The sequence below is a fragment of the Rhinopithecus roxellana genome, chromosome 11 (assembly GCF_007565055.1).
Source record: "Rhinopithecus roxellana isolate Shanxi Qingling chromosome 11, ASM756505v1, whole genome shotgun sequence".
NCBI classification, from domain to species: Eukaryota; Metazoa; Chordata; class Mammalia; order Primates; family Cercopithecidae; genus Rhinopithecus; species Rhinopithecus roxellana.
This window is the reverse complement of record NC_044559.1, coordinates 78989175-79016735: the sequence shown is the minus strand read 5'-3', so window position 1 is coordinate 79016735 and position 27561 is coordinate 78989175. Positions and strand designations below refer to the sequence as shown.

At 41.0% G+C, this 27561-nt stretch overlaps 1 protein-coding gene across 1 annotated transcript in view; it reads left to right on the top strand.

Moving 5' to 3' along the window:
• HELLS (helicase, lymphoid specific) overlaps nucleotides 1-27561 on the top strand; it is a 55912-nt gene that overhangs the window by 508 nt on the left and 27843 nt on the right. Inside the window, 6 exon segments of the mRNA XM_030941204.1 lie at nucleotides 106-227; nucleotides 6789-6911; nucleotides 10729-10785; nucleotides 16003-16039; nucleotides 16124-16188; nucleotides 25003-25044. Of these exon segments, the coding sequence (XP_030797064.1) occupies nucleotides 106-227; nucleotides 6789-6911; nucleotides 10729-10785; nucleotides 16003-16039; nucleotides 16124-16188; nucleotides 25003-25044 (446 nt within the window).

Sequence of the window (27561 nt, the reverse complement as noted above, 5' to 3'; positions counted from 1 at the left end):
TTGTGCTCCAGTGCATTTCGGGTGGGAGAAAGGCTGTTTCATGTTGGAGTTGAATAGTTAGTAATTTTTTAAAAACTGAAATTTGGAAGTTTTCTCTCCCGTCAGGCTCCCAGGCTCCAGCAATGGTTGAACAGCTGGACACTGCTGTGATTACCCCGGCCATGCTCGAAGAGGAAGAACAGCTTGAAGCTGCTGGACTGGAGAGAGAGCGGAAGATGCTGGAAAAGGTAATTTAGGCATCAGGTTCGTCGTCGTGAAAGCCCGTGGTAACCTCGGCTCTAACCCGGAGGTGTGGCTTGTGTTCTTTGCTTTCCTCTTTAGTGGGCTTTTTCGTAAACTTGAATGAAAACAGCTTTATTACTTGTCCTTTTTGTATGTTTACAGATACTGCCTTTGAGAATCCTTTCGCACGTGCTTTGAATGGTGTGTTTCTATGAGATGTAGTCTTCGTAGTCCCATCTCTTTTAAGGGAGCATTTCAGATTGTTTGTTTAGCCATGAAAAGTCTTTCAAAGTCGATAGTGAGTTTTTTCCTTTGCCATCCTTATTTCCTTTAAAAATTACCTTAAATGTATGTCTGATGGCAAACAGGAATCGCCAAAACCTGCAGAAGTAATGTACTAGACTGAGGGCAGGAGAAGTTAGCATCAATCAAAGGCTGGGCTGAAATCCAAGTCTAATGATTTCCTTTTAGTGTAGTGCTGTTTTCCACCTAAGTGATCAACTTGCTGTTTGTTTTCCTTTTGGTTTCATGGCCTGTGTATTGCTACATAAGATTCTTTAGCTAAAAACGTGCTGTACTTTTTCAGTGACAAGTTGCTGTAGTTTTCTTGTAGAGAGTATTTTGTAAATTACTAAAAGCAGTGTTTAACCTGAAAAATTCTTGTTTATTCTAAAGTCCTATGCTGCTGCTTGATTCATTCATATGCAAGAAAAAGAATAGTTGAGTCTTAAGTACTGCCTAATAGGTGGTTTTCTTGTGCTTTATTAGTTTATTAAACTCTACCGATATTATGATATAGGTTGTTTTTTGTTATCTTTTTTATAAAAGAGGAAACTGAGGGAGAAGGGCACATAGTAAGTATTGACATCAAATTTCAACTCAGGCTGCCTCCAGAATTTCTGTCCTTAATAATAGTGAATTAACTCATGATTTATAAAACTACTTAAGTTGGAAAATAATGCAGTCCAAAAACGAGTAATGAGGCCGTTGGTTCCGTTATATCAACAATAATTTTTTTGTCAGCATTGTTAATACTTCATAAACATCCATTAGGAGTCATGCATTTTGAATGCTTTATATGTATTTACTCATTGAATCCTCAACTATTCTGTGAAGTAGATGTTTATTATTACTATTACTACTATTAAACTTACTAGTTTAATTACTAGTACAAACAATTGCTATTATTGAACTGCACAACCAAATAGGTTTTATTAGTCATTTTATAGATGAGGAAACTGAGGCACATAGAGGTAGTTTGGGTGCCACAGTTAGTAAATGGCAGAGCTAATATTCCAGTGTAGGTCATGTGGTTCTAGAATGCACATTTTTTAACTACCATGCTATGCTTTTACTCCAGTAATACTCCTTCTGTTATTACTGATGCTCTCTGGTTGGCTATAACCAGCTAAGGTAATATATTAACAAATTTTCTTTTAAGTAAAATCAATACTTTTTACCTCAGGGTAGATGTGAATTAATAGAATTGAGAGGTCTGACCTGAGCCACCTTTTCTCATTCTTTGAATTTTCATAGTACTTTATTACACAGAATTTACCATGATCAAATAAGTAATGATAAATACTTCATATTACTTTTTGATTCTTTCTCACTTTGTTTCTTAAGGATGCATCCCTTGCTGTTTTGTTTTTGTAGGCTTTGCTCCTGGCACATAGTAGGCAATCCGTAAATGCTTATTGAATAGCTAATGATGATAAAATAGTATTTTATAATATACAAGATTATAGACATATACTAAATATACTTATTAGCTATATAACCAGGTGAATTATAAAGTATAGATTGTGGGGCAAGTGACCAGAATGGAATCAACTGAAGAGGTCTAAGAGGGATGTGATAATTTTGTTTTGAGTAATGTATCTTCACTTTTATCTTGTTTCTTCTTATACCCATGATGAGTGTTGGGTAGGGAAGTAGTATATAAAGAAAGATATGCCTGAGATATGACAACAGTACATTTTCAGAAGGCATTATTAGTTCAAGGGAAGAAACACTTCATTCACATAATTATGCATCATAGAACCTAAAGAGTAATTTTTAATCCATGTTCAATCCTTCCATTAAAAAAGTATATAGCTGTTTTCATGGCCTGGCGTGGTGGCTCACGCTTGTAATCCCAGCACTTTGGGAGGCCGAGGCGGGTGGATCACCTGCGGTCAGGAGTTAAAGACCAGCCTGACCAACATGGAGAAACCCTGTCTTTACTAAGAATACAAAATTGACCGGGTGTGATGGCACATGCCTATAATCCCAGCTACTAGGGAGGCTGAGGCAGGAGAATCGCTTGAACCTGGGAGGCGGAGGTTGCGGTGAGCCGAGATCGGTGAGCCGAGATCGTACCATTGCACTCCACCCTGGGCAACAAGAGTGAAACTCTGTCTCAAAAAAACAAAAAACAAAAAAGTGATTGCCTAGGTGACACTAGAAAATTCTAAGAAAAGTTTTCAGAGTCTCTCCCTACTTGAGATTAATAAACATGTCTTTGGAGGCCAAACAATTCACTATGCAAAGGTAGAGATTCCTTTTGTTTTGGGAGAATACAGTCTGTATGGGCATGTATTTAGAAGTACTTAACAGAGGAAGAGCTAGCTTAAATTCCTTAATGAGAAGCATTTGGCTTTAGGAAGTCCTAAGTTTTGTGAGGAGCCTAGAAAATGACTTTGACATTCATTTGCTATACAGTTATTTTCTTTGACTTTTCACATGTATTTCCCTTTAAAAGAAGTCATTGTTAGTCTAGGAGATTTGAGTACCGATAATGCCTGTGAAGTGGCGGAGGGGGAAGGTTGGAGTCAGGAGATTTCTTAGAGAGGTAAAAGGATCATAATATGTGTAGGCTAAAATAGAACTCCTCCCACCCCCCAGTAAAAAATCTGTGATTGGTGTTGGGAGAGATAATGGGGTAGATAATGAGGAATTTCTGCCCTCAGTGTCCATTGGCATACTCTGTACTGTAGTTACCCAGAGTTGTTTCCTGCCAGGCACTCAGTGCTTTCAATATATGAAATTGCAATTTACCATAATATAATAATCAAATTGATAAGAAAAAACAGTGATAGGAAGATATTGAAATACAGACCAGGTTTAAGGATTAACCACTTATATGGTATTATTCTAATATTAATTGTATATTATCGTTCCATGATGGCATCTTAAAGCCTTAGTGATTTTTTTTTTTTTTTTGAAACAGAGTTTAACTCTTGTTGCCCAGGCTGGAGTGCAATGACTCAATCTCTGCCTCCCGGGTTCAAGCAATTCTCCTGCCTCAGCCTCCTGAGTAGTTGGGATTACAGGCATGTGCCACCAAGCTTGGCTAATTTTGTATTTTTAGTAGAGATGAGGTTTCTCCACTTTGGTCAGACTGATCTCGAACTCCCGACCTCAGGTGGTCTGCCCGTCTAGCCCTCCTAAAGTGTTGGGATTACAGGCATTAGCCACCATGCTTGGCCGATTTTTTTTTTTTTTTTAAGAAAAATTTTTTCAGGACCACCAGGCAAGTATTTAGAGTTTGTTTGTTTGTTTTGAGACGGAGTCTCCCTCTGTTGCTAAGGCTGGAGTGCAGTGGCATGATCTTGGCTCACTGTGACCTTCGCCTCCCGGGTTCAAGCGATTCTTCTGCCTCAGCCTCCCAAGTAGCTAGGACTACAAGCACGTGCCACCACGCCCGGCTAATTTTTTTTTTTTATTTTTAGTAGAGACAGGGTTTCAACATACAGGCCAGCCTGGTTGCAAACTCCTGACCTCGTGATCTGCCTGCCTCGACCTCCCAAAGTGCTGGGATTACAGGCATGAGCCACCGTGCCTGGCTGTATCTAGTTATTTTAAAAATATGTGCTGGCCAGGCGCCAGCACATACAAAAATTAGCTGTGCATGGTGGCAGGCGCCTGTAATCCCAGCTTTACTAGGGAGGCTGAGGCAGAGAATTGCTTGAACCCGGGTGGAGATGGGGGCGGGGGCGGGGGCGGGGGCCAGCCAAGATTGTGCCACTGCACTCCAGCCTGGGCAGAAAGCTACAGTAATGATGTAGTACCTAGGAAAATGTAAGGCAATGTAAAATGATATCTTAGAGATAACGACAAGCTGGAGCAGCAAAACTACCCAAGTGCTAGGGCATTATTTAGAGTATAAAAATGAGCTCATATCCCGCATTTCAAACACTCTGTAAACGCTCAATTACTTTCCTCTAAGTTGAAACCACCAATTACTGGGGAAAGGGGCAGTTAGATTTTATTGGTTGACTTTGTGTTTTCATTAATCCTTGTTGAAAAGTAGGGGAGTTGGTTTAGTTGAGAAAACAAAATACTAAAAAATCTGCCACTAAACTCTTTTAAGAGTTTGTCTAGACTGTATAAAATGAAAGATATCTACTATGTAATCTATGAAAGTATTTTTAATTCTAAAGTTAAGTGTGATTTTTAGTGCTGTTGTTGAGGCCAATGTTGCTTAATTCAGGAACTACTACAGTAATTGATAAAACTTGAGTTCTTCTGCTCTCATTTATCTATCCTTCAAACCCCTCAGATGTTATCTGTTTCCTGAAATCTGACTTCTCTGATCTTAGTGATTCTTAGACTTTTCCAGGATTTAATAGTACTGTACAGTTTGCTGCTATGTGTTTCTATCTTGAATACTTGTTGTTTTCAGATATACTAATGCCTCATCTGTAGTATAAATCAGACTTTCTGTCTTCTACCAGTTACATAATTTATATAATTGTTGCAGTACATGTTTGTTGATTTACTAGGCTGGATTGATGTTACAGAATTGGTAATCTTGGTTGGGCATGGTGGCACATGCCTGTAATCCCAGTACTTTAGGAGGACAAGGCAGATGAATCTCTTGAGTTTAGGAGTTGGAGACCTGCCTTAGCAATAAAGCAAAACCCTGCCTCTACAAAAAAAAATACAAAAATTAACAGGGCATAGTGGCGTCCGCCTAGAGTCCCAGCTACTTGGGAGGCGAAGTGGGAGGGTCGTTTGATCCTGGGATTTCAAGGCTTCAGTAAGCCGCAATTGCACCATTTACAGTGTGAGACTCTGCCTTAAAAAACGGGGTGGGGGTGTTAATCTTGGCTAAATGTCTGTTTTGATTGTTAGGATGAATTGTGTTCGTAGTATTTTTCTAAAATGTTCTATCCAAATAAACTTGTTTATTAATCTCAAACAGGGAGAGACTCTGAAAACTTGTCTTAGAATTTCCTAGTGTCACCTAGGCAGTTACTTTTTATGAGGGTCAAGTGCAAAATTAATCAAAAATTTTCCTTCTCTGTACATAACAAGGTAATGTAATAACATGGAACCACAACATCAGTGTTTTAGCAAATTACACACTTAAGATTGAAAATCGTTACATATTTTTATTTTTTTGAAATGGCGCCTCTTTCACCCAGGCTGGAGTGCAGTGGTATCATCTCAGTTCACTGCAACCTCGGCTTCCCAGGTTTAAGCAATTCTCCTGCCTCAGCCTCCTGAGTAGCTGGGACTACAGGCATGTGCCACCACATCCAGCTAATTTTTATATTTTTAGTAGAGATGGGGTTTCACCATTTTGGCCAGACTGGTCTCAAACTCCTAACCTCAGGTGATCCATGCTCTTCGGCCTCCCAAAGTGCTGGGATTACAGGTGTGAGTCACCGTGCCTGGCCCCAATTTTTTTTTTTTTTTAAATTGATACAGAGTTTTGCTCTTGTTTGGAGTGCAATGGTGTGATCTCGGCTCACTGCAACCTCTGCCCCCACACCCCGGGTTCAAGTGATTCTCCTACCTCAGCCTCCCAAGTAGCTGGGATTACAGGCATGCGCCGCTACGCCTGGCTAATTTTGTATTTTTAGTCGGGACGGAGTTTCTCCATGTTGGTCTGACTGGTCTTGAACTCCTGTGGTCGACCTCAGGTGATCCTCCCACTTTGGCATCCCAAAGTGCTGGGATTACAGGTGTGAGCCAGTGAGCCACCGCACCCAGCCTTCAATATTTTTTTTTTTTTTTTTGAGACGGAGTCTCGCTCTGTTGCCCAAACTGGAGTGCAGTGGCCAGATCTCAGCTCACTGCAAGCTCCGCCTTTCGGGTTCACGCCATTTTCCTGCCTGGGCCTCCCTAGTAGCTGGGACTACAGGCGCCCGCCACCTCGCCTGGCTAGTTTTTTTGTATTTTTTAGTAGAGACGGGGTTTCACCGGGTGAGCCAGGATGGTCTCGATCTCCTGACCTTGTGATCCGCCCCTCTCGGCCTCCCAAAGTACTGGGATTACAGGCTTGAGCCACCGCGCCCGGCCTCAATTGTTTTTTAAATAGACCTTCCAACTCAGTAGATGCCAGAAACCATGTGTTCAATATTTGAAATTATAATATTTTGATATACAAACTGCATCTATCAGATTGCCTGTTAAACCCAAAACCTTTTCTTTTTAACAGTTATTCCAGTTTTTGGTTTGAAAAAGTGTTTGGTTTAAAAAATGTTATTTTAGCCATTTTTATTAAACTTTATGCCAAAAAAAATCAATTTATGTCAGAAAGTGTTTGTGATTATGGAAGTTTTCTCTTTGGATAGGCTCGCATGTCTTGGGATAGAGAGTCGACAGAAATTCGGTACCGTAGACTTCAACATTTGCTTGAAAAAAGCAATATCTACTCCAAATTTTTGTTGACGAAAATGGAACAGCAGCAATTAGAGGTATGTATATGTAACTGACTATAAGTGAAAGCTTAAAAAAATTTAAAAATAGCTTTATTGAAGTGTACATTATATACACTAAAATATACAGATTTTAAGTGTACAGTTTGCTGAGTTTGACTAGTAAATATGTAGATCTGTGTAACCAGCAGCACAATCAAGATACAGTGCATTTTCATGAACTCCAAAAAATTGTCTTGTGCTGGCAGTGATCCCTATGGCTGGTGTCCAGCAACCACAGTGCTTTCTGTCACTATAGACCAGTATTGTTTTTTCCTAGAAAATTGTATAAATGAAATCATGGTATTGTGCTTTTGTGAGTAAATAGTTGGTCTTCATCACCATTTCCTGGTATACAACTCTTGAAATCCTTGGAGTCTTCAACATTGTGTGTTTTTTTTTTTTTTTTTTTTTAAATGCTAATGAACAGTGGCTAGCAGCCCTTAGGTAGCTTCAGGATGGGAGCCTAAGAAAGACAGCCTGGATTAGAGGGTTGGGATTTAGCCTCACCCTCGACCTTGAGGGAAAAAAGGGGGACTGAAAGTTAAGTTGTTCACCAGTGGTCATGATTGAATCAATCATGTCTATGTTATGAAGCCTTCATTAAAAACCCAAAAGGGCTGAGCGTGGCTCATGTCTGTAATCCCAGCACTTTCGGAAGCCTAGGTGGGTGGATTGCTTGAGCCCAGAAGTTTGAGACCAGCCTGGGTAACATGACAAAACCCTATCTCTAATAGACAGATTAGCTAGGTAAGGTGGCATGTGCCTCTAGTCCCAGCTACTTGGGAGGCTGAGGCAGGAGGAGGCTTCAACCAAGGAGATTGAGGCTGTAATGAGCTGTGATGGCACCACTGCATTCTAGCCTGGGTGACAGAGCAAGACCCTGTCTCAAAAATAAAACACAACAGACTGGGGGCTGTGGCTTATGCCTGTGATCCCAGCACTTTGGGAGGCCACGGTGGGCGGATCACTTGAGCCCAGGAGTTCGACACCAGCCTGAGTAATGTAGTGAAAACCCGTCTGCCAAAAATATGAAAATTAGCCGGTCATGGTGGTGTGTGCCTGTGACCCCAGCTACTTGGGAGGCTGAGGCAGGAGGATCGCTTGAACCTGGGAGGTGGAGGTTGCAGTGAGCCGAGATGGCACCACTGGAGCACACCATTATGTCTGTCTTATTTTTGTATTTTTTGTAGAGATACAGTTTTGCCATGTTGCCAAGGCTTGTCTAGAACTCCTGGGCTCAAGTGGTCTGCTTACCCTGGCTTCCCAAAGTGCTGGGATTACAGGTGTGAGCCACTGTGCCCGGACTATCATATTCTTTATTTTTTTTTTTTTTTTTTTTTGAGGCAGAGTCTCACTCTGTCGCCGGGGCTGGAGTGCAGTGGCCGGATCTCAGCTCACTGCAAGCTCCGCCTCCCGGGTTTACGCCATTCTCCTGCCTCAGCCTCCCGAGTAGCTGGGACTACAGGCGCCCGCCACTTCGCCCGGCTAGTTTTTGTATTTTAGTAGAGACGGGTTTCACCGTGTAGCCAGGATGGTCTCGATCTCCCGACCTCGTGATCCGCCCGTCTCGGCCTCCCAAAGTGCTGGGATTACAGGCTTGAGCCACCGCGCCCGGCCTATCATATTCTTTATAATAAACCAATAAACTTTATTGTTTCTTTGAGTTCTGTAAGCTCCTCTAGCAAATTAGTCAAACCCAAAGAGGGGCTTGTGGGAATCCTGATTTATAGCTGTTCAGTCAGAAGCACAGGTAAAGCGACTTGGGCCTTGTTATTGGCATCTGGAACTGGTAGGTAAAGTCTTGGGAACTGAACCCTCAACCTATGGGGTATGGTGCTGTCGCCTGGTAGATAGTGTCAGAATTTAATTACAATAGAGGACACCCAGCCGGTGTCACTGCAGAAATGCTTGTTTGGTGTATAGGGAAAACCCCCACACATTGGGTCACAGAAGTCTTTTGTGTTGATTGTTGAGTGTGTAGGGAGAAACTGAGTTTGTTTTTTCTCAATATTCTTGCACATATGCACTCTTTGTCTTGTTACTTTTGCTCAGTGTATTTTTGAGATTAATTCATGTTTTTCTGTAGGTTATTCTTTTTATTCCTGAGAAGGATTCCATTAAGAAATGTCGTTATTGGGGTGTAATTGACATACACTAAACTGCACATATTTAAAATGTACAATTCCCTAGGTTTTGATATAGGGATATACTTGTGAAGACGTAACAATCATGATAGTGGACATACCCACTGATTCCAAAGAATTCATCTCATTTATAATTCTTCTCCTCCATCCCTACCCCATGTTCTGTCACAGATAGCCAATTGATCGGTTTTCTGTTATTATAGGTTCATTTGCATTTTCTGTTGGTGATGTGTTCTTTTAGCTTTCATATGTCTGAATGTCTTCACTTACCTTCATTTTTGAAATACATTTTTACTGGGTAAATACTTGTTTTTCTTTAGTACTTTATTTCTTAGAGTACTTTAAGGATGTTTCACTGTCTCCTAGCTTATGTTGTTTCTGAAAAGTGAAAGTCCTGATAATATCTATATGTCTGTAAGCAATTTGACTGCCTCCCTCAATCCCATTACCTTTCAGACCTGTCTCCAGATGTGTTTCCTGTCTTGGGCTTTTGCCCTTGCTATTTTATTCCTGGAACCTTCTTCCTCTAAATAACTGCATGGCTTAACTTCATCTTCAAGCCTCGACTTAAATGGTTTCTAGATGAGACCTGCCCTCACAATTTTAAGAAAGTTGCTGACACACCTGATTCTCTTTACCTTGTTCTGTTCTTCCCATTGCACTTTTCATCTGATACACATCATTTATTGTATTTATTGTTTGTCTTTCCACTAGACTGTTATGAAGATTTAAAAACTTGTGCAAATTGAGAGAATACAGTAAGTCCCTGTGTTCCCATCACCCACATTTACCAATTATCAGTTTAAATTTTGCTCTGTTTATAAAATCTCCTTTTTCCTTTATTTGAAACCCTTTTATTGCTTTTTTATGGTAAAGTAAACCATGGAAAAACAAATATTCAACTTAATGAGTTACACAGCATCTACCCCTTTCATCACCTCTTGGAAATGGTTTGAATTTTTGGTGTCTTTTAAACATTTGTAAGAGTATGTCTAGAATAGCTTTTAGTCTAGGAATAAGTTGATCCCTTTCTTGAGCACTCTACTTGATGCCCTTTATATTAAGAGGACTTTCTACTTTGGCTGAGAGAATGTGAGGTATACCTTATTATGCCTGACCCCTTGGAACATGAGAGGTTCCACCTGCTTCTTTCTGGTGACTTTTCTCCTGGCCTTGGCTACCATGCACTTACCAGTACTCAGCCCGAGAGAGAGATAACAGCTGCCTTTGTGCAGCTCTGTCCTCTCTGGGTCTTGACCCTGGGAATGCTACTGCTTAAGTTTTGGGTTCTGTCTCCTCAACACAAAGAGACTGTTGGGCTCTGTTTGGAGTTTTCTCCATTATTTGTACTTTAAAATTGTATCAGGCAGTAAGCTGGGCAGTCAGAAGATTAACCTTGTTTCCCTTTTGTCAGTGTTTACAGTTCGTTACTGCATGTTGTCTGAAAACCACTGTTTAATAAATTTTATCTGGATTTTAGTTTAAGGCAGGAGGGTAAATCTGTCCCATTAGTCCATAAAGGCTTGTTGAAGTACAAGTTCCTCCCTGTTTTTTAATTATGATAGACCTTAGTTTCTCATTGTAAACGTAAGTTATTTGAGAATTGATATGCGTGCTTTTTTTTAATGTTGCACTTCCCACTTGTGACATAAGAAAAAATTATCTTACAGGAACAGAAGAAGAAAGAAAAATTGGAGAGAAAAAAGGAGTCTTTAAAAGTTAAAAAGGTAATATAACCAGCCAGAATATTTTTTATGTCATTTAAATATTGAAGAAATACTTTTGTATTCTTCTGACTTTTTTGATCATGTTTAACTTTTAACTTTTTTTTATTTTTTTAATTTTTTTTTTTGAGATAGAGTCTCGCTCTGTCACCTCAGCTCACTGCAAGCTCTGCCTCCCGGGTTCACGCCATTCTCCCATTCTCCCGTCTCAGCCTCCCAAGTAGCTGGGACTACAGGCGTCAGCCACCACGCCTGGCTTATTTTTTGTATTTTTAGTAGAGACGGGGTTTCACTGTGTTGGCCAGGATGGTCTTGATCTCTTGACCTTGTGATCCACCCGCCTCGGCCTCCCAAAGTGCTGGGATTACAGGCGTGAGCCACCATGCCCAGCCTGTTTTCTCTTACTCTTGAAGGGGTGGCCTGCCCCTCCACATCTGTGGGTGCTTCTCGTTAGATGGAACGAGAGACTTGAGAAAAAGAATAATACACAGTGACAAAGTATAGAGAAAGAAAAGCGGGGCCTAGGGGACCGGTGCTGTGCTTACAGAGGACCCACACCGGCACCAGCCCCTGAGTTCCCTCAGTATTTATTGCTCAAAAGATAAGGGAGTAAATCAGCAGTAAGATACAGATACACGGAGATGTTCCATTTACCCAGGGACGGGCAGGAGACAGATGTTTTTCTTTTACTGAGATTTAAGAGAATGGTATTGACCTTCAACCACAAGCAGGCTTTAAGCATTTGCCTAACAAAGCACATTTCTTACAGCCCAAAATCTTTTCAACTTTAATTACCACAGCGATGTCTCTAGCAAGGACAAGATTGGGGGTAGAGTCACAGATTAACAGCATCTCAAATACAGAGCCAAATGGAGTCTCTTAAATTAACTTCTTTCTATATAAACAAGTAACAAGCTGACCTCTCTTTTCCCCACATACTCTCACAACAGTTCTTATTAGGTAGAGGTACTTTTCTCCCCCATTTTACATAAATAGGCTGATGCAAGGAGATAAAGAACAGTCATTCTTCATTATTCAAGGATTCTATATTTGTGAATTCGCCAACTCACTTAAATTTATTTGTAACCCCAGAGTCAAGATTCCTAACACCGTCATGGTCATTTTTAGACATGCTTATGTTCAGAGCAGCAAATAATTTTAGTCTTCCAATACATATGTTCCAAGCTCAGCTCAAACATGGGTTGCTGTGCTTTGTTTTCAGCTACCATATGTATGTCAAGCATATGTCCTTCTCATGGTCTTCATTTAGCACCATGATTTTTGCATTTTTGTGTGCTTTTTCCTGGTGATTTTGCTGTTAAAATGGCCCCCAAGTGTACCAAAGTGCTGTCTAGTGTTTCTAAGTACAAAAAAGCTGTGCCATACGGAGAAAGTGTGTCTTGGGTAAGCTTCGTTTAGGCATGAGGTACAGTGCTGTTGGCCATGAGTTCAATTTTTATTTTATTTTATTTTTATTTTTATTTTAATTTTTTTGAGACAGAGTCTTGCTCTGTCGCCCAGGCTGGAGTGCAGTGGTGCAGTGTCAGCTCACTGCTACCTCCACCTCCTGGGTTCAAGCAATTCTTTTTTATTTATTTATTTATTTATTTATTTATTTATTTATTTATTTATTTATTTATTATACTTTAAGTTCTAGGGTACATGTGCATAACGTGCAGGTTTGTTACATATGTATACTTGTGCCATGTTGGTGTGCTGCACCCATCAACTCGTCATTTATGTCAGGTATAACTCCCAATGCAATCCTCCCCCCACCCCCGCCATGATAGGCCCCGGTTCAAGCAATTCTTCTGCCTCAGCCACCCGAGTAGCTGGGACTACAGGTGCGTGCCATCATGCCTGGCTAATTTTTGTATTTTTAGTAGAGACGGGGTTTCACCATATTGGGCGGGCTGGTTTCGAACTCCTGGCCTCGTGATCCGCCCACCTCGGCCTCCCAAAGTGCTGGGATTACAGGCATGAGCCCCTGCGCTTGGCCGGCCCTGAATTCAGTATTAATCAACATATATATTAAATAAGATATCTTTAAAAACAGAAACACAAAGAAAACAGGGTTGTGTATTGTTGGTTGAGAATGTCATAACCAGAGTCAGGGACCCAACTGTATTTTTCCTAGGGGCAATAAGTCATTAGTCATAGTGATTTTATTGAACCATAAGTACTGCAGATAATGAGAGCTGACTCTAACTTGCTGAAAATTATGGATTTGAACCCAGGATTAGTTTAAGAACTTCTACTTAGCTTCTATGCTAAACGGCCTTTATTTTTATTTATTAATTTTTTTGAGATGTAGTCTCACTGTCACCTAGGCTGGAATGCAGTGGCGTGATTTCGGCTCACTGCAACCTCCGCCTCCTGGGTTCAAGCAGTTTTTTGCCGCAGCGTCCCAAGTAGCTGGGATTACAGGCGCCTGCCACCACACCTGGCTAATTTTTGTATTTTTAGTAGAGGCAGGGTTTCACCATCTTGACCAGGCTGGTCTTCAACTCCTGACCTCATGATCCTCTTGCCTTGGCCTCCCAAAGTGCTGAGATTAAGTCCAGTTATTTGATTCTTAGGCTAGTTAATGGTGATGTTAAAATGCCTGATAAAGTATTTTGCAGACTATTTTGTAACAAAACCCATTATTTAAAACTGGTAATACTGCTAGGTGTGGTGGCTCATGCCTATCCCAGCACTTTGGGAGTCTGAGGCAGATGGATTCCTTGAGGCCAGGAGTTCGAGACCAGCCTGGTCAACATGGTGAGACCCTGTCTCTGCTAAAAATACAAAAAATTAGCTGGGCGTGGTGATATGTGCCTGTAGTCCCAGCTACTTGGGAGGCTGAGGCACGAGTATCACTTGAACACGGTTGGCAGAGATTGCAGTGAGCCAAGACTGTGTCACTGTACTCTAGTCTGGGCCATAGAGGGAAACTCTGTTCCTAAATAAATAAATAAATAAAACTGGTAATACTGAGTCTACTGAGAGAGAGTATTAAAAAAATAAAAATGGACTAGGCATGATGGCTCACATCTGTAATCCCGGATCACCTGAGGTCAAGAGCTGGAGACCAACCTGGCCAACATGGTGAAACCTAGTCTCTACCAAAAACACAAAAATTAGACGGGTGTGACGGCGGGTACCTGTAATCCCAGCTACTTGGGAGGCTGACACAGGAGAATCACTTGAACCTTGGAGGCGGAGGTTGCAGTGAGCTGAGCTCATGCTACTGGACTCCAGCCCAGGTGACAGAGCAAGACACCATCTCTAAAAAAACAAAAAAAAACGCTAATCCTTGACTCACTTGCTAATTTCAGAGACCTAGAGCTTTTCAGATTGTTATTTTCGTAGAGCCAGGGCTTCACTATGTTGCCCAGGCTGATCTCGAACTCCTGGGCTCAAGCTGTCCCCTACACCCACACCTTGGCTCCCAAAGTGCTGGGATTACAGGCATGAGCTAGCACAACTAGCCTTACCTAGGGGTTTTGAAGAACATGTTTTTATTTATATGATAATTTTACTGGCTTAGTCATTTATTCCCTGCTCTTGAACCTGTTAATTTTAATATATCCTTCACTTTATTCCACCTAGCTGTTTATATCAGGGTTTTGATTTTTTTCCCCTCTGCTTTTTTCTTTTTTTTATTTATTTATTTTTATTTTTATTTTTATTTTTTGAGACGGAGTCTCGCTCTGTGGCCCAGGCTCGAGTGTAGTGGCCGGATCTCAGCTCACTGCAAGCTCCGCCTCCCAGGTTCACGCCATTCTCCTGGCTCAGCCTCCCGAGTAGCTGGGACTACAGGCGCCCGCTACCTCGCCCGGCTAGTTTTTTGTATTTTTTAGTAGAGACGGGGTTTCACCGTGTTCGCCAGGATGGTCTCGATCTCCTGACCTCGGAATCCACCTGTCTCGGCCTCCCAAAGTACTGGGATTACAGGCTTGAGCCACCGCGCATGGCCCACCCTCTGCTTTTTTCTTAAAGTTGTCAACTGTTTTGCCTACTCTAATGGCACCAGTCCTTTTTCGGTGTTTTCTTGTTTAATCTTCAGACTTTGTAACTAAATTTAAAAATTCATTATATATATATATTTGTCATTTTATCATACATGTTGTTCACCTATTCTTGATATAATAGTTTCCCAACTCTTATTTTGAAACTTAAAAAAACTTTTAGAGGTGATGTCTCAGTAGCCCAGGCTAGAGTTCAGTAGCACCATAGTAGTTCACTACAGCTTTGAACTCCTGGGGTCAAGCCATCTTCCCACCTCAGCCTCCTGAGTAGCTGAAACTACAGGTGCACACCACCATGCTCAGCTAATTTTTACATTTTTTAAAGAGATGGGGATCTTGCTTTGTTGCCCAAGCTGGTCTTGCACTCCTGACTTCAAGCATTCTACTAACTAGTTCTTCTAAAGTGCTGGGATTATAGGCGTGAGCCACTGCACCTGGCCAGAAACTGTTTCTTAACATCTCATTTCCCGTACCTTCCTCACTAATAATTTTCAATTAGTATTCTCTTTTATTTCTGCTTTGGGTTATGTTTCATGTATGAATTTCATTCACAATGAATATTCCTTCAATTCCCTACCTACTGAATATCTTCAGCGTAATATATAAAGATGTACATGGTATTTCTAAATAAAAATGCCAACTGTGGGCTGAGCGCAGTGCCTCACGCCTGTAATCACAGCGCTTTGGGAGGCCTAGGCGGGTGGATCACCTAAGGTCAGGAATTCAAGAGTAGCCTGGCCAAAATGGTGAAACCCCATCTCTACTAAAAATACAAAAATTAGCCGGGTATGGTGGCAGGTGCCTGTAATCCCAGCTAGTCGGGAGGTTGAGGCAGGGGGATCTCTTGAACCTGGGAGGCAGAGGTTGCAGGGAGCCGAGATTGTACCATCGCACACTAGCCTGGGCAACAAGAATGAAACTCCGTCTGCAAAAAACAACGAAATGCCAGCTATGTTTAATTTTGAAATTTCTCTTCTAAATGGAAAAATAATGGACAGAAGTAGAACCCTTGGGAAAAAGCAGAGATTATGAACAAGTGGTAGTAGGGAAATACAGAAAATATTACATGTAGGTAAGTATAATAGTGAAAAATTGTGGATGTGGCTCAACTGCAAGAAACATTTTTTTTCTCAAGTTAATCAGTGCCTTTTAATGTATACTATAAAGTTCCTTAGTAAAATCAATATTCTGAATCCTTGTTTTGTAGGGTAAAAATTCAATTGATGCAAGCGAAGAGAAGCCAGGTAAACATCCTTATTCTAGTTTTGAATAATATGTGTTTATATTTCTATTTTAATTGCTGTCAAAAATAAAATTTTTTTTTATAGTTATGAGGAAAAAAAGAGGAAGAGAAGATGAATCATACAATATTTCAGAGGTCATGTCAAAAGAGGTAAAAATAAAAGGGAGAGGGTACCTAACATTTGATGTTGAGTAAAATGTAGGTTTTAAATCACCTTAAAGCTGTAAGGATTGAATATTCAATATCACATCAAATATGTTTTTAATTTAATATTATATATCATTTATAGATGAAGTTGCCAAAATGTTTGAAGCTATCTACCAACCTACAGTAGACTTGAGACTAATCTGAAACTAATGTCATCTGACCTTCATAGACTTTTTTTTTTTTTTTGAGGTGGAGCTCTGTGGTCCATGCTGCCTTGGCTCACTGCAGCCTCCACCTCATGGGTTCAAGCGATTCTCCTGTCCCAGCCTCCCAAGTAGCTGGGATAACAGGTGCCCACCACCATGCCTGGCTAATTTTTGTATTTTTAGTAGAGATGGGGTTTCACCATGTTGGCCAGGCTGGTCTTGAACTCCTGACTTAAGGTGATCCGCCCACCTCGGTCTCCTAAAATGCCGGATTACAGGCGTGAGCCATTGCGCACGTCCTCACTTAAGTGGCAAATAGACTTATACCTTTAGGTTGTTCTAGTTTTCTTTTCTTTCCTTCTTTTGTTTCCTTCCTTCGTTTCTGCCTTTATAGCTTCCTTCTTTTTTTTTTTTCTTCTTTTCTTTTTTTGAGACAGGGTATCACTCTGAGACTCAGGCTGGAGTTCAGTGGCACAATCATGGCTCACTGCAGCCTCAACCTCATGGGCTCAAGTGATCCTCCTTCCTCAGCCCCCTGAGTAGCTGGGACTACAGGTGTGTGACACCATACACAGCTGGCTAATTTTTAAATTTTTTGTAGCGATGAAGTCTCATATGTTGCCTAGGCTGCTCTTGAACTCCTGGGTTCAAACGATCCTCTTGCTTTAGCCCCCAAACTGCTGAAGAGTACAGGTGTGAGCCAGCGTGCCCAGCTTTATGCTGGTTTTCTTTTTTTTGGGGGCGGGGGGCGGGGGTGAGACGATTACTGTTGTTGCCCAGGCTGGAGTGCAATGGTGCAGTCTCAGCTCACCGCATCCTCCGCCTCCCAAGTTCAAACGTTTCTCCTGCCTCAGCCTCCTGAGTAGCTGGGATTACAGGCATGTGCCACCACGCCCAGCTAATTCTGTGTTTTTAGTAGCGATGGGGTTTCACCGTGTTGCCCAGACTGAACTCCTGACCTCAGGTGGTCTGCCTGCCTCGGCCTCCCAAAGTGCTGGGATTACAGTCGTGAGCCACTGCTCCCGGCCTATGCTGGTTTCCTTATTTGGGTTATTATAGAAAACAGTAATAGCTTTGACTCTACCAATTATCTTGTGGTTGTAAAGTACCTAGTAGACTTGTATTTTGCAGGGAACTGTGGAAGCAACAGGCGTGGGCATAGAACTTAAAATTACATATAATATGTTGTGGAGAGGTGGGGGGAAAGGGTAGGGTAGTAAAGACACTGACCAGAGTAGAGAAGTGTTTTAGGGAAAAAGATGGTATCAGCTTTTTGTTAAAGGAGTCTGAGCCTGGCCTAGTCAGAAATTGTTACTATAATTTAACTTTTTGTAACCCCTAACCTTAAGAACTTCATTCTTGTTCTTTGTTGAAGACTTTTACGAAACTGAAATCATATGCTCATTTCTAAAACCAACTTCTTTTTTTCATTTCTCACTTTTTGCTTCAAAATATGAATGAATTAGAGCATCTTCAGTTCTGACAGACCAGTTCCTTAGCATGTTTTTAATGTGTCACATTCTCTTTTTTGTTGGAGACAGAGTCTTGCTCTGTCCCCAGGCTGGAGTGCAGTGGCACGCACCATCTAGGCTCACTGTTGCAAGCTCCGCCTCCCAGATTCAAGCAATTCTTATGCCTCAGCCTGTGAGAAGCTGGGATTACAGGTGCCTAGTTGTATTTTTAGTAGAGACAGGGTTTTGCCATGTTGGCCAGAATGATCTTGAACTACTGACCTCAGGTGATCCTCACGCCTTCGTCTCCCAAAGTGCTGGGATTACAGGCATGAGGCACCACTCCCGGCCGCATTCTTATATTTAATAAAAAGCACAACTCTATTGTCTACTGTTGTTCTTTTACCTGAAGTTCAGACTTTTTAGCTCTTCATAAGAAAAATTTACGTAATACTTTTCCTTTTCTCTAGGGATGCAGCAATAGTTTTTCATTGAAAAATAATCGTCAGGGGGCTGGGAGCAGTGGCTCATGCCTGTAATCCTGGAGCTTTGGGAGACTGAGGCGGGTGGATCACGTGAGGCTAGGAGTTCGAAACCTGTCTGGCCAACATGATGAAACCCCATCTCTACTAAAAATACAAAAATTAACTGGGAATGGTGGCTCGCGCCTGTAGTCCTAGCAACTCAGAAGGCTGAGGCAGGAGAATTGCTTGAACCTGGGAGGCAGAGGTTGCAGTGAGCTGAGATCGTGCCACTGCACTCCAGCCTGGGCAACGGAGCAAGACTCTGTCTCCAAAAAAAAAAAAAAAAAAAAACATGGCCCACCGAAATTGATTATGGTATCCATTCAACTTGCAGTTTCAAACACTTTTAAGTTGGGCACAGTGTCTCATGCCTGTAACCCCAGCACTTTGGGAGGCCAAGGTGGGAGGATCACCTGAGGTCAAGAGTTCCAGGCCAGCCCGACCAACATGGAGAAACCCCATCTCTACTAAAAATACAAAATTAGCCGGGTGTAGTGGCACATGCCTGTAATCCCAGCTACTCTGGCAGATTGAGGCAGGAGAATCGCTTGAACCCTGGAGGCGGAGGTTGCGGTGAGCCAAGATGGCACCATTGCACTCCAGCCTGGGCCACAAGAGTAAAACTCCGTCTCAAAAAAGTAAAACCACTTTTAATATGCCATACTGAAGTTTAGCCAGTCATACAGCTGTTTATTTAATTTGTTAAATGGTTGTGGAATATTGGTTTGGAGCAAACTTTGTCATAGGTGGATGAAATCCATTAGTAAAGAAAGGTAAACGCTGTCTTCACCTTAGCCTACATACAGATAAATATATAGGAGTAAGTAGTAAATGAAATTGAATTTTTTTTTTTTTTTTGAGACAATGTTTCTATTACCCTGGCTTGAATGCAGCTGGCACAATCTCAGCTCACTGCAGCCTCAACCTCCCAGACTCAAGTGATCTTCCTATCTCACACTTTCCAGTAGCAGGGACTCTGTGCATGTGCCACCAGGCCTGGCTAATTTTTGTATTTTTTGTAAAGATGGGGTTTTGTCGTGTTGTCTAGGCTGGTCTTGAATTTTTGGGCTCCTGCCTTGGCCTCCCAAAGTGCTTGGATTACAGGTCTGAGCCACTGTGCCCGGTTGGTAATTGGATGTTTATATATCATATTAGAGGGGCTCTTCACTCAGGCATGCAGTTCCTGAACGTTTTCATCTAGGAAAAGGAAACGGTATCTATGTTGTGACTTGAAGAATAAAAGTAAATTATTTAAAGGGAAAGAGTAAATTACAGGGAAGATAGTAGGGGGGAATGTTTTAGGAAGAAATTAAAGCATTGAACAAATATCCAGGGTCAAGAGAGACTGGCAGTTTAAAAAAACTTGAAGGAAATTATATTTGCCTCCAATGTGTATGTAAGTGAAAAGAGTGATGAAGGAAGGATGAAGCTGTAGATGTAAGCATGGTCAGGAGTTTAAGGCTGCCATAAGTAAAGTAGGAAGCTATTGAAAGATTTTAAGCAAATTTTCATTTTGGTGAATCACTTGGCTAGTGTGTTCAGAGATCTGTGGGCATAGCAGTTTTTCTTTCTTTCCTTTTCTTTTTCTTTCTTTGTTTTTTTTTTTTTGAGACAAGGTTTCACTGTGTGGCCCAGGCTGGAGTGCAGTGGCGCGATCTCGGCTCACTGCAACCTCCGTCTTCCAGTTCAAGCAATTCTGTCACCTCAGCTCCCCGAGTAGTCCAGCACCTGGGACTACAGGCACGTGTCACCATGCCTGGCTAAGTTTTTGTATTTTTGGGTAGAGAGGTGGTTTCACCGTGTTGGCCAGACTGGTCTCAAACTCCTGACCCAAAGTGATCTGTCTGCCTCTGCCTTCCAAAGTGCTGGGATTACAGGTGTGAGCCATCATGCCTGGCCCCATACCAGTTATTCTTTCATTTACTGTTATTTCTTTCTTCTGTATATTGACTGAATTTCCTGCTCTCTTTTCCTCTTTGCCTAAATTCTTTTCATTGTTTGCATCTCAGGTTACTTGCTGAAGAATCTCTAAATCTACGAATGCATTTGGAGATGTGTTACCGCTATTGAATGTTCTGTCACTGTGAACCCTGCTCCTCCAAATTATCCCGTCTATTTCTTTACCTTTTCCTTCCTCACTGGGTCTTTGCCTTTCAATTATAGATACATTGTGTTTTCGTGTCTGCAGAACAAAAATTTTTGAACCAGTCTTTCTAGATTGCCCTGTTTTCTATTCTTTATTTCCAAGTTTTTTTTTGAGACAGAGTTTCGCTCTTGTTGCCCAGGCTGGAGTGCAATGGCACCAAATTGGCTCATTGCAACCTCTGCGTCACAGGTTCAAGTGATTCTCCTGCCTCAGCCTTCCCGAGTAGCTAGGATTACAGGCATGTGCCACCACGCCTGGCAAATTTTGTATTTTTAGTAGAGACGGGGGTTTCTCCATGTTGGTCAAGCTGGTCTCGAACTCCTGATCTCAGGTGATCCACCCACCTTGGCCTCCCAAAGTGCTGGGATTACAGGCGTGAGCCACTGCACCACCCTGTTTCTAAGCTTTTTAAGAGTAGGCTGGACTGGACATGATGCCTGACACCTGTTATACCAGCACTTTGGGAGACCAAGGTGGGAGGATTACTTAAGCCCAGGAGTTTGAGACTAGTTTGGGCAACATGGTGAAATCCTGTCTCTACAAAAAAAAAAAAGAAATTAGCCAGGCGTGGTGGTGCACAGCCTTGGTCCCAGCTACACAGGGGGCTGAGGTAAGAGGATCACCTGAGCCTGGGGAGGTCAAGGCTGCAGTGAGGTGAGATTGTGCTACTGCTCTGCAGCGTGGGCAAGAGAATGAGATCCTGGTTTTTTTTTTTTTTTTGGAGACAGTCTTGCTCTGTTGCCAGGCTGGAGTGTGGTGCTGCGATCTTGACTGGGTACAGCTCAACTCCGCCTCAAGCGATTCTCCTGCCTCAGCATCCCGAGTAGCTGGGACTACAGGCATGCGCCACCATACCCAGCTAATTTTTGTAGTTTTAGTAGAGATGGGGTTTCACCATTTTGGCCAGGATGGTCTCAGTCTCTTGACCTCATGATCCGCCTGCCTCGGCCTCCCAAAGGGCTGGGATTATAGGTGTGAGCCACTGCGTCCGGCCCTTTTGTTTTTTTTTTTTAAGAGTAGCCTGTACATATTTCCTTACACATTGTGCAGTGGAGCAGTTCTATGTCTGTCAGCTGAATTTATTGGGATCTTTGAAATTGATAATCTAGCCCAAAGCAAACAATTTATCTTTTCCTCTCTTTCTTCCCATTCTTGCTCTTTTGTTTTCTCTTTGGTGTTAATGTCAGAACCAATATCTACTGTGTCATTCAAAACAGAATTTAGGAGGTTATCTGAATTTCCTTATATATCTAGATTTTTATCAATTTCTATGAGTCATTTCATTCGCTGCTACTCTGGTGTTTGTGCCCTTACTCTGCCCTATTATTAGTTGTTTCTTAATTGATTTTTATAATCCTAGTATAGCTCTCATTCATTGTCAAGAGTACCAGATTGGTTTTTCTGAAGCAAATTTAATCACTCATAACCTCCATTACTTTTTATGGTTTCACAAGGAATTGCATTTTCTTGTAGAAAAATTTGAGAATAAACAGAATATAAGAAAATCACCTGAAAAGCTGTCAAACAGATAATCACTAACATTTTCGTATATGTATATGCTTTTTCTTTGTATTATGGAAAATCTGAAAAATTACAAATATTTAGAGGATAGTAAATTGAATGTCCACCTTTATCACTTTTTTTTTTTGAGACGGAGTTTCCCTCTTCTTGCCCAGGTTGGAGTGCAATGGCATGATCTTGGCTCACTGCAACCTCTGCCTCTCAGGTTCAAGCAATTCTCTTGCCTCAGCCTCCTGAGTAGCTGGGATGACAGGCATGCGCTATCACGCCCCGCTAATTTTATACTTTTATTAGAGACGGGGTTTCTCCATGTTGGTCAAGCTGGTGTCAAACTCCAGACCTCAGGTGATCCGCCCGTCTTGACCTCCCAAAGTGCTGGGATTATAGGCATGAGCCACCCTGCCCAGCCAATCACTTTTTAATTCTGGGATATTTTTAGAAAAAGCTGAGCAAGACTTTTTTTTTTTTTTTTTTTTTTTTTTTTAAGATGGAGTCTCAGGCTATCACCTGGGCTGGAGTACAGTGGCGGGATCTCAGCTCACTGCAACCTTCGCCTCCTGGGTTCAAGTGAGTCTCCTGTCTCAGCCTCCCAAGTAGCTGGGATTACAAGTGCCCGCCACCACGCCCAGCTTTTTTTTTGTATTTTTAATATTGACACCGTGTTGGACAGGCTGGTCTCAAACTCCTGACCTTGTGATTTGCCCGCCTTGGCTTCCCAAAGTGCTGGGATTACAGGCGTGAGCCACCATGTCCGGCCAAGACTTTTGAACCATAACCACAATACAGTTCCCACACTTTTGAAAGTCGATGGTAATTCCTTAATATTTAAATTTCTCAATAGGCTAATTTTTATTTTTAGGGATGGGGGCTTGCTGTATTGACGAGACTGGAGTGCAGTGGCTATTCCTGAGTATTGTCATAGTGACTGCACCTCAAACACCTGGGCTCACATGATCTTCCTGCCTCAGTGTCCCGAGTAGCAGTACGGGGAGTATAGGCACTTCCCACTGTGATCTGCTTAGCTAATACATTTTTAAAAAATGGTTGGTTCAAATCAGGATCCAAAAAAGTTACATAAATTGCGTTTGATTAATATGTGTCTTAGTTCTCTTTTAGATCTAGAGTGTCTCTCATCTTTTTTAAGAAACATTATTTGTTGAAGAAAATGACTAATTCTGTATAATTCCCCACATTCTGGACTTTACTGATCGTATCCCCATGATTTCTCTGCTTCTTGTGTTTCCTGTTAACTATAGTAACTATAAGTTAAATACAGAAGTTTGTGATTAAGGTTTTTTTAAATTTTTGTTTTTTTTGTCGAGGGAGGTAGGGTCTTGCTCTGTTGCCCAGGGTGGAGTGCAATGGTGCCATCTCGGCTCATTGCAGCTTCTGACTCCTGGGCTCAAGCAATCCTCCCACCTCATCCTCCTGAGTAGCTGGGACTACAGGTGTGCACCATCAAGCCCAGCCAACTTTTATATTTTTTGTAGAGATGGGATCTCACCATGTTGCCATGCTTGATTTTTTTTTTTTTTTTTTGAGACGGAGTCTGGCTCTGTCGCCCAGGCTGGAGTGCTGTGGCCGGATCTCAGCTCAAGCTCCGCCTCCCAGGTTTACGCCATTCTACTGCCTCCGCCTCCCAAGTAGCTGGGACTACAGGCGCCCACCTCGTCGCCCGGCTAGTTTTTTGTATTCTTTAGTAGAGACGGGGTTTCACTGTATTAGCCAGGATGGTCTCGATCTCCTGACCTTGTGATCCGCCCGTCTCGGCCTCCCAAAGTACTGGGATTACAGGCTTGAGCCACCGCGCCTGGCCGCCATGCTTGATTTTTAATAAGAATACTTCATTGGTGCTTTTTATAGATTTTGATTTATTTCTAAATTGTTCTTTCAAAAGTTTCATTTTATCTAGTCATTTTACAGGACAGCTTTATCAGTTCCTGGTATAAATTCCTTTTAGCCTCAGCCTTAGAATATGAATATCTATATGTACATAATACTTCATATGCACACGATATATACATATTCCCGTGTATATATATGTGTGTGTGTCACCTACTTACATGTCCTGTTACTCTTCTATGAATCTTAAATTTGATAATGCTGTTTTGAATCTACTTCATCCCCTATACCTTCTGTATTCTCTCTGCTTGAAATCTACCCTCACTGTCTTGAATGATGAAGCCTGGTGACAACTTTTTAGATAATTTTATGTAAGATAATTATTTGCTAAGCCACCCAGTGACACACTCAGGTATTGTTTGTCTCCTTACCATCAGCATCTAGTAGGTACTTCAAAATCAGAGCACTTTATTCTGTATTTTTAATCTATCTGTCTTTGCTTCTTACCCAGGAATGCAAACTCAGATGTCTATCCACAGAGGTCTAAAGTGGGCTGTAACATGGTTTGCCAGACTTTTTCTGTAAATAGCCAGATAGAAAATATTTTTAGCTTTTGAGTAGTTTTGTGGGCAACTACTTAACCCTGTACTTTGCTATTGTCACTTGAAAGCAGCCATACACAAACCGTAAACAAGTGAGGCCGACTTCGTTCCAATTTATCCCCTTTCTTTGCTTTTAAAAAAAGTACCTATGCATTCGCTTAGCTGGAGTTGGTGTACAGGCTATAGTTTGCTGACCACAGGACTAGAGGTTTGTTGCCATGTGTGAATTTGTACTTAATCTCAGACTAAAAGAAAAAACCTGGAAAACCACTGTATTTGATGAAATATCCCATTGTATAAGTGTTCCCAAATTAGCTTAGAATGTTATGAAATACTATGAGTCAGTAATGTCTATAGGCTTATTTCTGCCTGAAGACCACTAGTTTTAGATCGCTATATTTTAATTATCTTGAGAATCTCATCCTCATTGCTTGGCAAAATGAGCACAGAATAAATGCTTGTTGAATAAATAAATAAATGAACCTCATACATTATTAATTTGTTTTTGTTTTCTCAAACTATTAGGAAATTTTGTCTGTGGCTAAAAAAAATAAAAAGGAGAACGAGGTAAGAGATTTATAATATAAGATTAAGTTTAGAAGTCATATTTACTTCCCAGTTATTAGTCCTTGTTCTATAATCAACAATGTACGTTTTTCTCACTATCCCCTTTCTTTGCTTTAAAAAAAATACCTATGTATTCACTTCTTCCATATCCAACATTTTTCTTTTTTATGTATCAACTTTAGTTAGGTGTTTTATTGCATGATTCTTGATGTATAAGTGTTAATTTATGGGTCTAGCAATGTTTCTTTTAACTTGTGAATCTGGCAGTGATACAAGTGCTCGTAGCCATGTGGATATAAACCATGAGTCATCTTATGGACGCTGTGAGGGATGCCTTTGATGAGGGATGCCTTAATCTTGCTTCAGACCTTAAAGATTTTTTAAGTTTCTTAAAAGTTCTGTTTGAGAAGGCTTGATTTTCGAGCCACCTCTTCACTTATCCCATTTTATGTAGAGAGGTTCCTTGTTATCTCACTTTTTATTGCTCAAGTACTTAAAATTACGAGGTTGCATAGGGAAGCAAAATAATCATGACATGAAAATATACATGAATGGATGTGAACTTCAAGTAGTTAATTTACATATTAAAGATTTTTAGGTCTTTGGGAAATTAATGTTATGTTGATAAAATGAGAGATACTCTATTTGGTCATACAATTTTGTCCAAAATTTATACTATAAAACTGTCTTGATTTTTATTCTTTTGTTAAGTATAAGGACTGGTTTATGGGTGCAGTTTAGTTGGATTTTTAAAGATTTAGTTAGATAAACATTTAGTTGGATTTTTAAGATAAAGTCTTGATGTAATCTTCTAGAATTTACCATGGGATTTTGGCTTCATTTTATAACTTACAGTCAGGAAGAAATAGTTAAGTACTGTATTTTAATGAATTTTGACACTTGCATACACTTGTGTAACCACCATCCATATGAAGGTATAGACATTTCCATTGTAGAGGGATCTCTTCTGTGTTTTTCTAATTATTTTTCCACCCCTAAACCCAGAGGAGGCCACTTTGTACACCTTTTATAGGATGACTTATTATTTCCTTTCCACTCAACATGTCTATGATACTCATTTATGTTGTTGAGCATATTAGTAACTGGTTTCTTCTTATTGTTGACTAGTATTCTGTTGAATGAACGTTACAATTTTCTCATCCATCCCCTTATTGATGGGCATTTGGGTTGTTTGCAATTTGTGACTTTTATGAGTAAGGTTGCTATAATAATTTGCATACAAGTCCATGTGTAGACATGTTTTCATACTTTTTGCCTGTGTACCTGGGAATGGAATTGTTGGGTTACATGGCAAATGTATGTTCGTAAGAAAGTACAGATTTTTTCCCCCAAGGTAAATGCATCATTTTATTCTCTTGCCAGCCATGTTTGAAAATTCCAGCTTACATTATTGTCAGCATTTGATAGTCTTTTTAATTTCAGCTATTTTATTAAATGAGAAATGGCAGTGTGTGTGGTTTTTAACTTGCATTTTCCTAATTACTACTGAAGTAGAGTATATTCTTATGTTTTTGATGACTGTATGTTTTCTTTCTTTCTTTTTTTTTTTTTTTTTTTTGAGATGGAGTCTAGCTCTGTCGCCCAGGCTGGAGTGCAATGGTACGATCTTGGCTCACTGCCACCTCTGCCTCCCGGGTTCAAGCGATTCTCCTGCCTCAGCCTCCCAAGTAGCTGGGATAACAGGTGCACGCAACCATGCTCAACTAATTTTTGTACTTTTAGTGGAGACAGGATGGTTTCGATCTCTTCACCTCGTGATCTTCCCACCTTGGCCTCCCAAAGTGCTGGGATTACAGGCGTGAGCTGCCATACCTGGCCTATATGTTTTCTTTTGTAAAATATCTGTTAGTATCTTTTGCCCGTCTCTTTTTCCCGTCGTATTTATGCATACTGTATTTTTTGTGTAACAGTTTAATAAATTGAGTGTCACAATATTAGAAGTTTGGAGGAAAGGTATAATTCTAATGATCTTTTCAAAAGTATGTGCCTGATTTTAATTTGTAAGGGTTATTCTCAGATTTTTTATATTTTCTTTTTTTTTATTTTTTTGAGGCAATCTCCTGTCACCCAGGCTGGAGTGCAGTGGTTGTGTTCATGGCTCACTACAGCCTTGACTTCCTAGGTTCGAGTGATCCTCAGCCTCCCAAGTAGCTGGGATACAGGCAGTTGCGTGCAACCACACCCAGCTAATTTTTTGTATTTTTTAGTAGAGACAGGGTTTTGCCATGTTGTCCAGGGTGGTCTTGGACACCTGGGTTCAGGTGATCCTCCTGCCTCAGCTTCCCAAAGTGCTGTGATTATAGGATTAGCCACTGTGCCAGCCTGTTGTTGTTTTTTTTAGTAGTTTTTCATTTGTAGAGGGATGGAGATGTCTGCAGTTTTTTAATCCAGATGTGATCTTAGTCTTCTATACTTAATGATTATAGGACTCAGTAGAGTTTGTTAGTTCCATTTTCTGATAAATGGTGGCATACAGTAGCATTTTGTATAACACAT